General features: G+C 41.7%; 1 protein-coding gene across 2 annotated transcripts in view; it reads left to right on the forward strand.

The window, feature by feature from the left end:
• Window positions 1-9802, forward strand: part of LOC126191448 (venom dipeptidyl peptidase 4-like) — a 362149-nt gene extending 352347 nt beyond the window's left edge. For both annotated transcript variants that reach the window (XM_049932327.1, XM_049932328.1), the window contains one exon: window positions 8617-9802. In XM_049932327.1, the coding sequence (XP_049788284.1) occupies window positions 8617-8778 (162 nt within the window). In that variant the 3' untranslated portion in view covers window positions 8779-9802. The remainder of the gene's footprint in view (window positions 1-8616) is intronic.
• Window positions 9803-17999: the final 8197 nt, after the last annotated feature.

Below are 17999 nucleotides of genomic sequence, written 5' to 3' on the forward strand. Positions count from 1 at the left end.
AAACAGAGACTCAAGAAACAGAATTAATTACGAATATTTTCGAGATAACGACAGAGTAAATAAACATGAAACAATCGACAATCACACCAGCGGTATATATTGAACCATCACAGGTTAACCACAACACATACTTTATCTCACATCACTAAAATGTACCTGATGAACACGGACGTTAATAATAACACCATTTGACAGCAGTTTAACAGCGCCACAGTGGGTCACGCCCATGTAGAACACATTTCAAAAAAAATTTAAAAATAGTTGTAGTCTTCGGAATTGAATAAATTATATATCTATTAAAAAAAAAGGTAATAGTCTGCAGATTCAGAAAACGCAAAAAAGTGAAAATTGAACTTTTCATGATTTTGAGCCTTTCCGGAGCCCCTTAAATGGTTTGAAGTAGATGATAACGACTTTCGAAAACATGGTTGAGCTTGGTAAGGCATATGGAAGAGAGACTAGTCCTATCCTGATGGAAGTTATTGACCATGTTGCTGTTGCTGTAACCCAGGGGTTCTCAAAATGCCGGGGAGAACGGGAGCGTGGCGAGGGCTTGTGAACGGCGTGCAAGGTGGCGCGGTGTATTCGACAAAATAACAATTTTAGTAACAAAGAACTATGTTTGTCTTCTCCTTCGGACAAATAAGATGCTGTCGATATGAGCCGGATTTCACCTGACGTTAGCGACAAAAACGAAATCGCGGTTATGTTCTAAGCACAGTTTGAAACGATGGAGCGTGCTAGGTGACGTCGGACACGGGTGGAATCGCCCGCTGTCGGCTATTCTGTTACTGTAACCTTAACTACAGCTTGTAGCGCTTGCTTTCACTCGTGTTATCTCGACGCCTCCTTATTACAGTCTAAAAGAGTTCGTGAGGGAGACTTCACTGCAGGATGAAGCTGTTCCTGGTCAGCGGCAGTTATAAGGACACCACGCAATGCTGCGTGCGGTAAATTGGAAATTTGGGTCGGTCGAGGACAATGTCCGGGTGGCCGAAGCGGTTAAGGCAATCGCTCACGAGAAGTGGTAAATCCCTGTTGGAGTCCCGGTCCGGCTGGAAGTCACTAGTTCCCCTCCCACCCTTTCCCTTTCCTCCCCATTCCTCTGTTTCATATACAATGTATGTACCAGCCAGTGGTGTCTGTTCTGTCGGACACTACTCACATATAAATGCATTTCTTCCTTAGAGCCACCTTTAAACTCGTCGTCTACTGCTGAAAATTGTCCGGACCGTCGAGAATTAAGATGCAACGCAATGGTTTTTAAGTTCACTAATTGGTATTTCCACTTACAATTAAATCACTACTGAGCGAGGACCAGTTCTTTATAGTTACTCATATAATCATCAGTTCATTGTTTATCGTCGAGTAGCCAAGCAAGTGACTCTAATCGTTGACGTCAGACAGTATCACAATAATTCAGTGATAGCTATGGAACAAGTTCTTTGCTAACATCTCCTCTCAACGTATTTCCACATGACACTGAATAATTGTTCTCGAACAAGGAGAGGACGCCTACTCCCCATCGCCAAATTCGTCAAAATTCATGGTACATGTAAGGTGTGGTGAGACATGAAAGTGCTCCAAGTGGGAACCAGATGGCCAAGCGTTTAGAAAATAAAAGGAATTGTGATACGGGCCGGCCGGAGTGGCCGTGCGTTTCTAGGCGCTACAGTCTGGAACCGCGTGACCGCTACGGTCGCAGATTCGAATCCTGCCTCGGGCATGGATGTGTGTGATGTCCTTAGGTTAGTTAGGTTTAAGTAGTTCTAAGTTCTAGGGGACTGATGAGCGCAGATCTTAAGTCCCATAGTGTTCAGAGCCATTTGAACCATTTGAATTGTGATACGGATCTATGACAATGTGCACCTTATCAATTGTCCCTGTGACAATTTGTTCAGGAAGCAGTGTTTGGCTCAACGACATCGAGCATGGTGGATGCGCGGTAACGCTCTGGCCGGGCATTCTGGAGTACCTGGGTTCAATTCCAGGGCCGGCAGTTTTGACTGAGGTTTCCGTGGTTTCCTTGGTCATTTCAGGCAAATGCCGGGACTGTACCCTTCAGATCGCCACGGCCGACATTCCTGCCCTAACCTCTCTCCCCCCCCCCCCCCCCCCATAAAAAAAGCGGGCACGTTAGCTCAGCGTATTCGGTCAGAAGGATAGTTGCTTTCTGTAACAAATGAAAACCGAGTGAATAGATCAACGACGAACTGTAACGGGTGTCAAGGGACATTCGCCACGAACAAATGCAACGAACAATGATCAACAAAATGAGATCGAAAAAAAAATGCGGTAAGCGAATTGCTGAGAAAACAGGATTACATGTTAATGAAGAAAAGACAGAATACCTGCCCAGAAGTAAGAAAACCAGAAAAGATGCACCTCTGACTGTAGATAGATTCAATTTCGAGACTGCTGACCACTTCAAGTACCTAGAAAATCTTTTTAGTAATAACAACAGAACAGATACAGAAATAGATTCCAGTTTATCAACAGCAAACAAACTTTTTAGTTTCATTAAAATTCTAAGAAAAAGATCACTTATCAGTAGCTTCAAAATCCTCTTATATCAATCGACCATTATACCTCTGATGTTATATGGATGTGAAACATTAATATTTAGAAAGAAAGATGAAGAAAAACTGTTAATATTCGAAAGAAAAGTACTAAGAAAATTTTTTGGACCTGTATACGATGAAAATAACATGGAATGGAGACTAAGAAGAAATGAAGAATTAAGAGGGCTGTACAAACACCTTAACATCGTCGAAGTGCTCAAGAGGAGATGATTGAATTGGGCAAGCCATATGGCAAGAATTGCAGAGAATAGACTACCTAGAATGGCATTCAGCAGAACAATAGATGGAACGGGAGGAAGAGAGAGACCCAGAATTAGATGGCGGGATAACATTCGGGAGGAGAGACATTTATTGAAAATTCCAGCAGCGTTGTTGTAAATGTTGAATGTGGAAGGAAATACCTTGTGTTTAGAAATTCCATCTACAAGAAATAAAGTGGTGTTTTGGAATGGAGAGAGGAAAATTCCTTTCTTTCTTCTTCTCCTTTATTGAGGAATGAAAGAATGGTCATCAGTAATATTTTTTATTTACAGCGTAACATAAAAAGTCAATACAGAACTACAATATTTAAATGAATAAATTGTAATTAAAAACAATAAAAAATTTATATTTGTGGTATGACAACGAAAATCACTGAGTGGGAAGATAAATCTGCGGCTGTAATGTGCATGACGAGTTAGCTATCTCGTTGTTGGTCTTTGTGAGAGGCCCATAGGTGTTTTTGTATTACTCAGCTGATGTTCTCATTTAAAAATAAAGCAACGCTTGTTATCGTGTGAAATTCATCAGATTTAGTGGCAAGCAGCTCAGCAGTATTGCAATACAGTGTATCAGTTGTCACGCAAAATACAGATCGCTAGAATAGTAAGTGAGACGTATGATATCATGAAAGGGTATTAGGCCACATAATAACAGAACAAAAGATAATCACATTTATCCTGATTTGGCTGCTTGGTTCATATGCGCAAACGAGAACATAGAATGTTCTGGATTCTACATAAAAACATCTACGACAGTCACCAAAGGTTGCCTCTCCCTCACACTCCGCAGCATGTGCATCTATCCATGTCCGTTCCCCCCCCCCCCCCTTTCCCTCATGTTTGCAGTGTCGTTATTAATTTAAGTTTAACTAAATATGCTGTATGGTTAATGCTATTACTTTTTAGGAACAGCAACAGCAACAGCAACAGCAACTGGACAAACAGCGCATTGGACAGGCAGAAGTGGAAGAGGCTCATACAGCAGGCGTATGGTCGATGAGGCCCTTGCCACATGTAAAGTAAAGTAAAAGAGAACAGGTTCGTAATGAAATGGTATCGGGTTCGCCTCTGTCCAGCGGCAAATATTTTTGTGCTCCTTCTTCAAAATTCGGTAAACTGACAACAGACTTGTCCAAAAAATATTTAACTTATGTGATGAAGCCCTACCAGCAATAAAATAAAATTATTCTGTTGACTGACTCATGGGGAGGACAAACAAATCCACAAAAATACGACGAACTGTTCCAAGATGAAGACTGATTGTCTACGTGCAGTATAAAAGTAATTCCCCCAAATGTACGCCATTAGTGCAACCCTACGATGTATATTTTGATCGTCAGGTAAAAAATCTAATAAAAAATATCGCAACTGCACTTACCTCATCAAGAAAGAAGGAGAAATCACTTCCCGAGAAGCTTTCATCAAACTACATCCCATTTTACATCACCAGCTATCTTCGCACGTATTGAGCGACATGCTGCGTTACGCGTGGTTCGCTGCTAGAATGTGCGATGAAAGAAGCTGTTTTCAGAATGTCAATCAAGTTTGTTTTTATATAGAGACATTTCAAAAACCATGTCACTGCAAAAAGGAGGCGTTTATGACGTGCGCAAGATGCGGTCAAAATTATTGCTTCCCCTGTTTCTTTGATTAATATCACCCCGGTAAATGTAGTCGATCAATTGCGAAACAATGGAAGTATCGATTTACATACACGACGTTCCCGTGTACGCGTTAACTACAATCCCTTTTTAAATGTCTCCAGTCCCGCATTTCATCTTATGCCTATACTTTTTGTGCTTAAATAAATAACGTATGATGTTGCGATTAATTGTGATGTCAGTAGTGTACGCATTGCCAAGGAGCACAAAAATATTTGCCAACGGGCGGAGTTGAACCTGCGACAATCCGATCTCTTTCCGCTGAGCCAAACACCGATTGTTAAATACATTGGCGCAGGGACAATCGATATTTCGATACGGTGCACATGGTGACAGATCGGTATCAAAGTACCTTTTATTTCCTAAACGCTTGGCGATCTGGAGTTTCCACTTGGGGCACTTTCTTGTCTCACCATGCCCTACATGTACCATGAATTTGGACGAATTCGGCAATGACGAGTAGGCTTAAGTTTGAGCGTCGTAAAGCCTAGACAAATATTCAAATGTAGCACTTCATGAGCTAATGACTGTCTGTGTAAGTCTCTCATATCAAAAGTTCACTCACAAGAGCATGCTGAAAAGTAATTGCTCCGAGTTATTTGTGCTGTTCTCAATATCGGTTGAGATATCACGTCATGCATATCATATTTTCCGTTTCGCTGACCTAAGTTACAAACCTACGCTGCTAGAGGACTCCGAATTGTAGCGTGCAACGCAGTGTTGTGTAATATAACCTCAGAAAACGGTAATCACGAATGCGAAGTAGTCCTCCACACATACAGCACTCCGTCCTTCAGTATAACAGCACTAGACCACACACGAGCGCTGTGACATATGCAACAATCCGATATCATCAATCATTGTCCATATAGTCCCGACTAAGCCCCATCAGATTTTTGTGTGTTTCAGTAGCTTATGCTTTGACGACCTCACTTCGATAGTGACGAAGTGGTGCAAGCAAAGGTGGTGATGTGGCTCTGTCAACGAAGTCATACATGATGAAATAAAATAAATTCTGAGATTGGTCTCAATTAGGCATTGGAATAAAATAAATAGCGACAAGCGAAATTTTGTGTCCGACTCGAAGCTGGACCTCCCGCTTCAGGCGAGAGCCACTTACGTGACGCCCTCTGCGAGTGGAAATCCGTCTTCTAGTTCTGGTATTTTCTCGCGGCTTTCTGTACGAAATGCGACACTACTGTGGAGACGTTACTCGAGTGGATTCTGACCACGCACTGAGTGTTCGCGGTCGGAGTGGGGTATATAAAGACTTGTGCAATCATATTTTGTGAACTCTGTGATTACATTTTGATTCCTAATACAGAAAGGTGAAGTCTTAGCGGTTTTGGCAATCTATTGATTCCAACAATAATTTGGTTTAACTGTACTCTAGATCATTAGAAAGATATTAAAGTTCAATGTAGTATTTGAATGACAGATATCTACACGTGCATTCCGTACTTCCATCACAAATTTCCAAGTTCATAATTTGGCTAATTTGGGTAATTTCTTAATCAGTGGCTCAGGAAGATAACAAAGGCACTATTCAATGCAGAAAAATCAGGGCAACAAGTACAATATCAGATCTGCGGAATTAATAAGCTTAAGGGCTCAAATGAAGAAGGTATTTTAGTGTAAGAAAACTTTAATTGTAGTGAATTTCTTAATCAATGGGCACTCGGAAGAACTAAACTAGTAAGTGAAAAGCGCGAAATTGAGCTAGGTCGTTTTGCGAAAAAAACTGGTACCAGCGCCCACTATTATGATTATTACATGCTAAAGAGACAACTTAAATTAGCACTTTATTTTTAAGAAAAAAATTTTGTTTTGAAACCTAACTGGTCATTAGAATCAACAGATAGATTATCAATTGTAATGTGAATACTACTGTTAATGAAGTTCTGAATCAACAGTAATCTGGCAATCTAGGGTACATATTATATGTACTTTATGTGTGTAGTTAGAATTATTCGAAAGACAAGAAAATAATCATTTACCTAAGGATGTAGGATAATAGAAAGCAAAATAATTTCGTCTCGCTGTTTCGTTATGACCCAGTTTTGTCACACTGTGACTTCACTGTAATATAGAAAACTGCCAGAATACATGTAACTGGTACAAAAAGTAACTAATTTTTCAATATGAACATAATTATTAAAGTTTGTACATAAAATCACCTCATTACTACATACTAATTCTACGTCCATTGGTTTATGTTTCTGTTCCCTCTCCTTCTTATGACATTCAAGATAGCGTTCTCTTTTCCGTCAATCATATAATAAAGTTTTTTCTCTGATGGAGCTCATGTTGTAATTTCCGGCGCAACAATCAATAGCAGTCTCCCACTACATTAGTTCTGTATACATGAGGCTCATTATACTTCCTAACTCCCTGAATTTCAAAAATACGAGAATTAGTTATTCTTCACGATTTCAGTAATATTCTTCTGATGATTACTAGTCGGAAACTTACCACAAGTGTAATAACTGTCAGCGTAATTTTTATGACAGTGACTAGCCATTGTATGAAACATGTACAGTAAGAGGTAGAAAAGTTAGGTTACACTGTTATAAAACGAACAGCAATAAGCAAAGGCGAGTCAAACAGCACATAAATTACGATATATACCAGCAAGCACAACCAAAACCACTGAATTTTCTACTTCACTGTGCCTCGTCAGTCCGAAAAAGTTCTGTCATTGCATTGGTAAAAATAGGAAAACATTATGATGGTGGTTCTAACGCTTCAGGTGTTCTATGTAGTTTTCTCCCCTACCTACTTGCTCCCCACTTGAGTTGTTGTTGTTATGGTCTTCAGTCCTGAGACTGGTTTGATGCAGCTCTCCATGCTACTCTATCCTGTGCAAGCTTCTTCATCTCCCAGTACCTACTGCAACCTACATCCTTCTGAATCTGCTTAGTGTATTCATCTCTTGGTCTCCCCCTACGATTTTTACCCTCCACACTGCTCTCCAATACTAAATTGGTGATCCCTTGATGCCTCAGAACATGTCCTACCAACCGATCTCTTCTTCTGGTCAAGTTGTGCCACAAACTTCTCTTCTCCCCAATCCTATTCAATACTTCCTCATTAGTTATGTGATCTACCCATCTAATCTTCAGCATTCTTCTGTAGCACCACATTTCGAAAGCTTCTATTCTCTTCTTATCCAAACTACTTACCGTCCATGTTTCACTTCCATACACGGCTACACTCCATACAAATACTTTCAGAAATGACTTCCTGACACTGAAATCTATACTCGATGTTAACAAATTTCTCTTCTTCAGAAACGCTTTCCTTGCCATTGCCAGTCTACATTTTATATCCTCTCTACTTCGACCATCATCAGTTATTTTGCTCCCCAAATAGCAAAACTCCTTTACTACTTTAATTGTCTCATTTCCTAATCTAATACCCTCAACATCACCCGACTTAATTCGACTACATTCCATTATCCTCGTTTTGTTTTTGTTGATGTTCATCTTATATCCTCTCTTCAAGACACCATCCATTCCGTTCAACTGCTCTTCCAAGTCCTTTGCTGACTCTGACAGAATTACAATGTCATCGGCGAACCTCAACGTTTTTATTTCTTCTCCATGGATTTTAATACCTACTCCGAATTTTTCTTTTGTTTCCTTTGCTGCTTGCTCAATATACAGATTGAATAACATCGAGGAGAGGCTACAACCCTGTCTTACTTCCTTCTTAACCACTGCTTCCCTTTCATGTCCCTCGACTCTTATAACTGCCATCTGGTTTCTGTACAAATTGTAAATAGCCTTTCGCTCCCTGTATTTTACCCCTGCCGCCTTTAGAATTTGAAAGAGAGTATTCCAGTCAACATTGTCAAAAGCTTTCTCTAAGTCTACTTGAGTACAACACACAAAATATTCATACAACCATGTGAAACTCTCAGAAATGTCTTTCTTTGGGGTGGCGTTAAACCCGATATCAGAGTATATGTGGAAATGTATCTGTAACACCTTCATGAGCTACCATTTGCAGAAAACCGTAGTAAGTAATTACTTGTACTCAAGGAAAGACCTCACGCTCGCCGCGTATAAATACCACGGTTGTTAACCATGCATGGCGCGATTTGTTCCACAGAGCTACCCCGACCAGGACCACAGCATGGGAAGCCTGGTTGAGCACCTGTATTCTTCCCTGGACGAATTCCTGCTACAGTGCTTCAACGAGGACAGCCAGTTCGTCTCTTCAGCGACTCGGATCAGTGGTCGTCTGCTGGCCGCGAGGAAGTTAGTACTGTAGGGGGCGCGCCAGCACCGGTCCAGCTGCCGACAGTGCTGCCAATTGCGGAAGGCGCCATGCGAGAGCAGCGATACAACAATCTTTGAACCATTTATAGAAATCTTAAAATTACAATTATTTCTGTATCTAAATGTGAAGTCACAAACTTTTATTTCCAGGTGTACAGTCCCAAAGCAAGAAGGTATATAAAGTATCCGAAGTTTTTACGTTTTTGATGGTTTTAGTGCCTTTCTAAGAGTCTATAAATTTTAAAGAAAGTTTTTTAGTCCTCCATACATAAAATTAGTCTCGCATGTGATTGAGTTTGATACAGTTGCGTACTTGATGGCAGCTGATGAACTGTGTCCTATCTTAGAGCTTGCTCTAATTCAAAACTAGAAGTGTTACAACAAATCCACTGTTAAACTGTGCACATATTATATAACAGTCACTCTTGTTCATCATTTGTAACATCTAGCGTAAAACTGTGCCAAAGCTATGCAGTTAGTCCATGTTTAAATGCAATCCCATACTATTGTTTCTCGATCTCATGATTTGCTATCATTAAGAGCTCATTACTGAAAGACCAACATGAAATAATTTCAATACGATTCTTTTCTCAAGCAATGTTCGTCACTAGTGCTAATTTTGAATATGTAATGCCCACCATGGGGCTTGTAAAATTAAACAATAATAAATATTGTTTATATGAAGTTTTCCAGCCACACCAGTTCCTCGTTATTCGCATGTCCAAAAAAAAAAAAAAAAAAAAAAAAATCGTAGTTGCGTACTAACACTAGAGGTGCACCAAAAGTCAGTAAAAATGAAAAAACTTAGGGGGAAACAAATTGTAGTCATTCCTTCACTCATAAAATGGTCATTGTGTACTTCATGTACTTACATTGAGGAGACTGTGTAGTTACTTGATATTAGTTTATGGCTGTAAAAGCTTTGGCTAATATTTTCAGATGAGTTTAAGAGATTTGTATAAATACATATGTTTGTGATATAATTTTACTGTTTTATTTTGAATATGTCTACCAATAAAAATACTTGTGTTCTAAAACTCGTGAAAATTACTTCATTCCTTGATCGCTATTGCGAGAAAATTTCGACGAGAAATGTGCTCATATTTTGATTTACTTTACTAATATGCAATACAGACATTTCTTGTTGAGATACATAATTATAACACATCTTAGCGTGTTTTAATAACAGTTCATAACGAATTATCTGTTGACTTCATGTAAAGGCCTACTTAATTTGACGTCTTGTCGTTAGAACAGGTGTTTGCACATAGAGCCAGCAGCTGACTTTTATTTAGACACATATTGTGCTACAAAACAACTTTGTCTAATACCTTATAAAAGAGATTTTACAAAATCTTCGACGATATATATGAGTACTTTAATCATATTTTCATAAAACTTACTTTAATCCTAGCCTTTGTAAGAGTTCTCTCAGACACCTTCGTCATTGTAACATGTGCCTGTGTCCTTCATACAGCGCACGTGTGTACTGTTCTAAATGAAATGACGGCCGATGCCGAACGTCCTCCAGCAGCACGTCAGTGTGTGTTTATCAGTCATTTACGTCCTTAGTTTCTTGACATACATTGAAGTGTAATCCACAATTAATTATACGTGGTTTTCAGGTTCAGCCGCTAATTATTATTTAACGTGATAAACTTGTAAGCGACCTATTCGCTTACAGATGCACGTGGTAAGCTGTTCCTGGCCTTGCTGGTCGAACGGGGTGGCCACACGTACCGGAAAGCCGGGATTTTCCAGACCTGAGTGGTGGGAATAACGTCACATCCAGCTGAGTAAAAGTTCCGGATTTTTAAAAAGTAGTCCCTTTACAGAGACATCGAGGAAACACAATTAAAACGCCCTTGCGATCGCTTCAAACTTTGAATAGTCCAGATTAAAAAATTATCGATTACATTTTACCTTATCGATGTAGTAAGTAAACTATCAAATTATCGCCTACTTGCACATACTTCCGGTGTTACAGCTTCTTTTTCTAATGGAATGCTGGAAAGAATCACGTACATCTATACTCTGCAAACACCCGCGAGGTGCATGGCAGAGGGTACGTCCCATTGTACTAGTTATTAGGGTTCCTTTCTCTTCCATTCACGCATGGAGCGTGGGAAGAATGATTGAATACCTCTGAGCGTGCAGTAATTATTCTAATCTTATCGTAACATACCCTGTGTGAGCGATACATTGGGGGTTGTAGTATCCCTAGAATAATAATTGAAAGCTAGTTCAGTTTACTTCTGTTCAAATGGTTCAAATGGCTCTAAGCACTATTTTACTTAACATCTGAGGTCGTCAGTCCCCTAGAACTTAGAACTACTTGAACCTAACCAACCTAAGGACATTACATCCATGCCCGAGACAGGATTCGAACCTGCGACCGTAGCGGTCGCGCGGTTCCAAACTGAAGCGCCTAGAACCGCTCGGCCACATTCGCCGGCTTTACTTCTGTCTTCAAGAGTTTGCCATTTCAGTATTTCTGTGACACACTCCCATGGATTAAACAAACTTGTGACCATTCATGTATACTTTCAATATCTACCCCCCCCCCCCGGCCCGCCCACAGTCCTATCTGATAGGGTCCTACACATTTGAACAATATCCTAGAACAGATCACATGAGTGATTTGTAAACAGTCTCTAGTGTAGATTGACTGCATTTCCCCAGTATTCTACTAATAAACTGAAGTCTGCCACCCACTTTATCCACAACTGAATCTATGTGATCATTCTATTTCATATTCCTACAAAGTGTTACACCCAAGTACTTGTACAAATTGGCCAATTTCACCAGTGACTCATCGATACTCATAGGATACTATATTTTTTCATTTCGTGAAGTGAAGCGCAAAATTTTACATTTCTCAACGTTTAGAACAAGTTGCCAATCTCTGCACCATGCTCAAATCTTATCAAGATCTGACTGAATATTTATGCAGCCTCTTTCAGATAGTACTTCCATACAGATTGCTGCATCACCTGCAAAAACCCTGGTTTTACCATTAATATTGTCTGGAAGATAATTAATATATAACATGAACAGCAAGGGTCCCAACACACTACCCTGGGGCTCAACCGAAGTTACTTGTACATTTGATTATGACTCTCCATCCAAGATAATGTGCTGTGTCCTTCCTACCAAAAAGTCCTCAGTCCAGTCACAAATTTCACTTGATACCCCATATGATCGTACTTTTGACAATAAGCGTAGGTGTGGTACTGAGTCAAATGCTTTTCGAAAATTGAAAAATACAGCATCTACCTGATTGCCTTCATCCACGTATGATCGATGTTTTCGAAATCCGTGCTGGTTGGCACTGAGCAGGTCATTCTGTTGTACCTCATTATGTTTGAGCTCAGAATATGTTCTACAGTTCTACAACAAATCGACCTACGAGGATATTGGACAAAAATTTTGCGGATCACTTCTATTACCCTTCTTGTGGACCTGTGACTTTTTCCAACTTCTGGGTGTGGTTTTTTTGTATGAGGGATCTACCATAGATTATGGTAAGAAGATGGGCTAACTCAGCCACAAATTAAATATAGAATCTGACAGAGATTCCATTCGACCCTGGAGCTTAGTTCAGTTTAACAAATTCAGCTGCTTCTCAATACCGCTGACACTAATACTTTTTCTCATTCATTTTTCCAGTGGTACAAAGATTAAATCGGGGCAGTTCTCCTGGCTTTTCTTCTGTGGAAAAACATTTGAAAACGAAGTTAAGCATTTCAGCTTTTGATTTGCTACGCACACTTTCAGTTCGTCTCTCATTCACTATGGACTGGACAATGACTTTGGGGCCACTAACATCCTTTACGTATGACCAGAATCTCTTTGGTTTGTGTGAAAGAGCACTTTCATTGAAGGCATCAAGCATTGCTCTTTTGACAGCCAAACGCGTTTCATTCAGCATCTAAGCTTTGTTTTACACCTATTATGCAGTAATCTGTTTCTTTGCAGTGACATTATATCATGGGGGTTCCCTCCCATTATGAATTACTGGACACACATCTATCCAGCACATGATCCAACTGTTCTTTTAAACTTGAGCCAGAGGTCCTCTACCAGCTCCTGACCTGTGCTGAAAGCTTAAAGTTCCTCGCTGAGATACGACATTACTAACTTTTTATCAAGTTTACTGAACATATATATCTTTCTGATGGTTTTACTTGTCCTTTGTACTTTGGTATTCATTGTTGCTATAACTGCCTCTTGGTCACTGATACCAGTTTCGATATGCTCCTCAAAGAGGACAGGTCTATTTGTTGCTATTAGGTCCAATAACTTTCCATCATCAGTGGGGTTCCTAACTGTCTGTTCTAGGTAGTCTTCAGAGAAGGAATTTAGTAAATTTTCACAGGATGTCTTATCACGCCCATCAATAACAAAACTGTAATTTTTCCAATTAATCGTTGGATGATTAAAGTCTCCACTGATGATTACAATATGAGGGGGAAGTTACATACAAGTGAACTGTGGTATTCTCAAAAGTTTTCGGTTGAATCAGGTTGTGTGTGTGGTGAGTGATAGAAGGATCCAATTATCATTTTATGCCCACCCATGAAGCTGAGTCTTGCACAATCAATCTCACATGCAGCTTCAATTCTAACCATGGTGGATTTGAGTTTCTTGCCTACCGTGACAAATACACCACCACTATTTCCCATTTGTCTATCCTTTCGATATGCACTTAAATTTTCCCCAAAAATCTCGCTGCTATCAATTTCAGGTTTCCATCAGTTTTCTGTACGTAGTATTATGTGAACTTGACTGCTGTTCCTCATGTAGCTGTACAACGAAATTAGAGAAGATTGTTTTGAACAAGAATGGGGGTACTATTCCCAAAACTTTTAAAAGAGCACAATGAAGCTTAAGCCTACAATCAACGATAGCAGTAAGAGTTTATTGTGGGACTCGCACATGTCCAAAATTCCACAATATATCACAGTGCACATGGATATTGATACAATCAATGAAAGATTACGCTCAAACGACGCTTACAGTAAAATCTGCGAATCTAGAACTTTAACGCTTTCAGAGTAGGTGGTACAACGTATCACCATTCGTTCTTGCTTCAGTGCATGGTGGTCCAAAAAAATGTACCATTTGATTGTGAAGTCCTGACTCGTCCAGCATGAAGATATGTTTTCTGAACCACACACTGAATGTAATTTGGTAGTTCCCACTATGACAGAGAGGTCAGAAGTAGCGTTGCTCCATGCAGTCCGTGTGTGGCGATGTTGTTTCCTGCAGTGTGTGCAGTGTTACTGGTTTTTCCCCAGTGCGACCGAGTGCGTAATTGTTTCCGCCTTTGTGTGATACATTGTTGGTTCAGCTGTTTTACAGGTAAGATGATGATTGTTTTACATTCAGAATTCACGGTTCTTAGATGTATTCTACAGAAGACGAGTATTTCGTGAGTAATACAGAATCCGAAAGATGTACCACCATGCATCAATGTTCCTCCACTACATGAGATACTGCTTTGAATATCGAGTAGTGTTACACATTTTGTGCATTCTTTGTGCAATGAAGTTGCATGGGAGTGTAAATGAAGTTCATATATGTAATTTGAGGCATTATCTTCCATTTCAGTCTATAATGAATCGCTTTAGTGAAGTACTGAAATACGATGAGATAATGGCAATACTCCATGCTGAAATACCTTCAGGTTAAAGTTCGTCGGACGAAGACTCATCTTTTAGTGGTGACGACCCAGATTACTGTGTACCACATTCAGGAACAGTTATTTCTGAAACAAGTTCTTCAGACGAAAGCGATTCACCTGAGAAAATACACAATCAAACTATGGCCTTTCCATGTTACTATTCTCGTGAAACTGTATTCAGTTCAACTGCTGATCAAGAGCAAGTACCAGCAAATAATGCAGGTGACGAAAATGCACCGTCACACAGATGTAACATCACGTAAAGAGTCGCCCCAGTGGGGGAAAACAGAAAAACCCCAACAACCTCCGCCTTTTTCCTCAGTAACTGACCCTGCTGCGCATGTGAGAAACTTAGAGGATTCCACTCCCTGTAATTTGTTCAGATTGTTCATATCTGATGATGTAATTCAGTGGATTGTTATGCGGACTAATCTTTATGCTAAACAGGAGTACCAGAAAAATGGGAAATCTTATGAACACACAATGTGTAGAGAGATGGAAACTTTTCTTGGCTTGAACATTCCCATGGACATACAATCACAGCAAGTTAAAGGGATTACTGGAGATCTGCACCTGATCTTCGTGATAGCTACATTATTTCTATGACGTCTTTTAATCGTTTTGGGTAGCTTTTGTCTCATTTGCATCTAAATGACAACAGCTGTGTGCCAAAGCAGGGTGACGAAGGTTATGATAGCTGTACAATTCACAACCGTTTTTGTCTATGGTGGGTGACAATTTCAGAAGTGCCTGTAATCCAAGTAAATATGTAGGTGTAGATAAGTCGATGGTTAAATACAAAGGCAGGTCATCCTTGAAACAGTACTTACCTAAAAAAAAAAAAAAAATCAAAAGAGGCTTCAAGATGTGGACGTAGCAGATAAGTCTGATAACGCACAAAAATTCGACATTTATACTGGTAAAGTAGGCAACACAATGGAAAATTGTCTTGGAGAGAGGGGAGTAAAACAGCTGTTGACAGGCCATGAAGGAAAAAATTACTTTTCTTTGACAGTTATTTCACCAGTGTACAACAGATGGAGAATCTGAAAAGGAAACAAATACATGCAAGTGGTACTGTCAATTTATCAAGAAAGAACCTGCTTAAACTGAAACATGGTGAATACGAATGTATGAACTGTGTGGATAAATTTTATGAAAGGTGAAAGGTGTTGTGTCTAGACAAGACAGCCTAGACACAATGAGAGGAAGCCGAAAGGCACGCGCTTAAACTCACGCAGGCTGGCGTGAGGTCTGAAACAGGATACGTAATGAATGCTATAAAGAAAAGTACGTAGCTTCTGGAATACTTAACTTTAATCCACATTTGTAGAACATCGCTCTGGATGATACATTAATAGAATCTCAATATCTATACTGGTAATGGCGCCTTGCTAGGTCGTAGCAAATGTAGCTGAAGGCTATGCTAACTATCGTCTCGGCAAATGAGAGCGTAGTTGTCAGTGAACTGTTCCTTGCAAAGTCGGCTGCACAACTGGGCTGAGTGCTAGGATCTGTCTCTAGACCTGCCGTGTGGCGGCGCTCGGTCTGCCATTACTGACAGTGGCGACACGCGGATCCGACGTATACTAGCGGACCGCGGCTGATTTAAAAGCTACCACCTAGCAAGTGTGGTGTCTGGCGGTGACACCACATTCCTCCCCCGCAAATCGGCGAACGGTTGTATTATAAGGCTTCCGCCCCCCGTGGGGATGACCCCATGTTGGCGTATGTGACGAGGTGGGGAGCCTAACAACAGGCGAGGCTGTGCCACCCGCACCCGGCCATTCGGTCCGAGGGGAGCTAGGAAAGGCCTGAAAACCTAGTCCAGCGTGCACGCCAACATGCGGTGTATGCGCCCGTAGATAGTCAGGAGGGGCCGAAGGGTCGATCTCCATCGAGTCGGAGCACCCGACTGGCGAAGACGACAGATGGTCCGAGGGGAGCTAGGAAAGGCCTGAAAACCTAGTCCAGGGTGCACGCCAACATGCGATGTATGCGCCCGTAGATAGTCATGAGGGCCCGAAGGGTCGAGCTCCATCGAGTCGGAGCACCCGACTGGCGAAGACGACAGATGGTCCGGAGCGGGCAAGAGTTCCATGGCGGAGGACAGCTGGTCACGGGAAGGTATCGGCGGCGCGTGATCCAGGTAGGCGCCCGGCGGTTGCAGCGACGGGTCCACTGCGGGCGTCGCCGGCGGGAGAACAGGCGGCGGTGGCGGCGCGTCGCCATGGGGCAAAATGGAAGGCATCGTCGGTAACACCTGGGGATGAGGCGAGCCAGTAGATGGGTCCCCAGGGCGCTGACCGGACGGCACCGTCGCTGAAAGCAGACGGGGAGCGGCAGAACCCGGGCGACGACAGAGGCGCAGCTGATTGAGATGCCGACGCACCTCACCAGAGGCCCCCAAAACCAGATACATAGCGCGGCAGAGACAGCGAAGAATGCGCCCTGCGAGCCAACGCCGTGAACCTCGATAGTTGCGATAGTATACAACGTCGCCTGGAGCAAAAGCAGGTAGCTTCCGCTGCACAGGAACCTGATGCGGCGGATGTAGCAAAGACAGCAAGGTTCGTTGAGGGCGACCATGAAGCAACTCAGCCGGCGAGCGACCATCGCGGGGCTGAGAGCGATACGAGGACAAAAAGAGCAACAACGCGTCCTCCCGAGAATGCGACTCTCAACTTCAACATCTGTGACTTGAAAGTCCGGACCAAATGTTCAGTGGCACCGTGTGACTGAGGCGAAAACGGCGCGGATGTCAGATGTTGAATACCATTGGCCTTGCAGAATGACTGAAATTCTGCAGACATGAATTGTGGGCCATTGTCGGAAACAATAGTCTGCGGAAGACCTTCAATGCAAAAGATAGCGGACAACGCTTGGATTGTGGCAGAAGACGTCGTGGAAGACATCCGGACAACAAAAGGAAAATTACTGAAGGAATCGACCACAACCAACCATCGAGCATTCCAGAATGGACCAGCAAAATCGATGTGTAAGCGTTGCCAAGGGGAAGTGGCTGTCGGCCATGCAAAGAATTTCCGCGGTGGTGCGGATTGTTGTTCGGCACACGCCATGCAAGAAGAGCACATATTCGTAATCGCAGCATCGATTCCGAACCAAGTACAGTGCTGACGAGCAAGTTGTTTCGTTCTCACTATACCCCAATGTCCTTGGTGGAGAAGCTTTAAGACAGAGGACTGTAACGAACGTGGGACCACGACCCTGGACTGATCATTATCAGAACGCAACAGCAAAACACCACGTCGTACAAAAAGTCTCTCCTTGTGAGCAAAAAATCGGCGAACCAACGGATCCTCGATCCGTGACTTTGACAAGGGCCATTGAGTAGCAACAAAACGCAAAACGGTAGCAACGACAGGGTCGGCAGTTGTGGCTGTAGCTACACGACGAAAATCAATCGGAAACGATTCGACCACGTCATCGGTTTCCGAATCAATGAACATGCAAGCAAGTTCGGAAGAATCGAATGCTCTATCCTCAGCAACAGGCAAACGGGACAA

This window comes from Schistocerca cancellata, chromosome 6 (genome assembly GCF_023864275.1).
Source record: "Schistocerca cancellata isolate TAMUIC-IGC-003103 chromosome 6, iqSchCanc2.1, whole genome shotgun sequence".
NCBI lineage: Eukaryota > Metazoa > Arthropoda > Insecta > Orthoptera > Acrididae > Schistocerca > Schistocerca cancellata.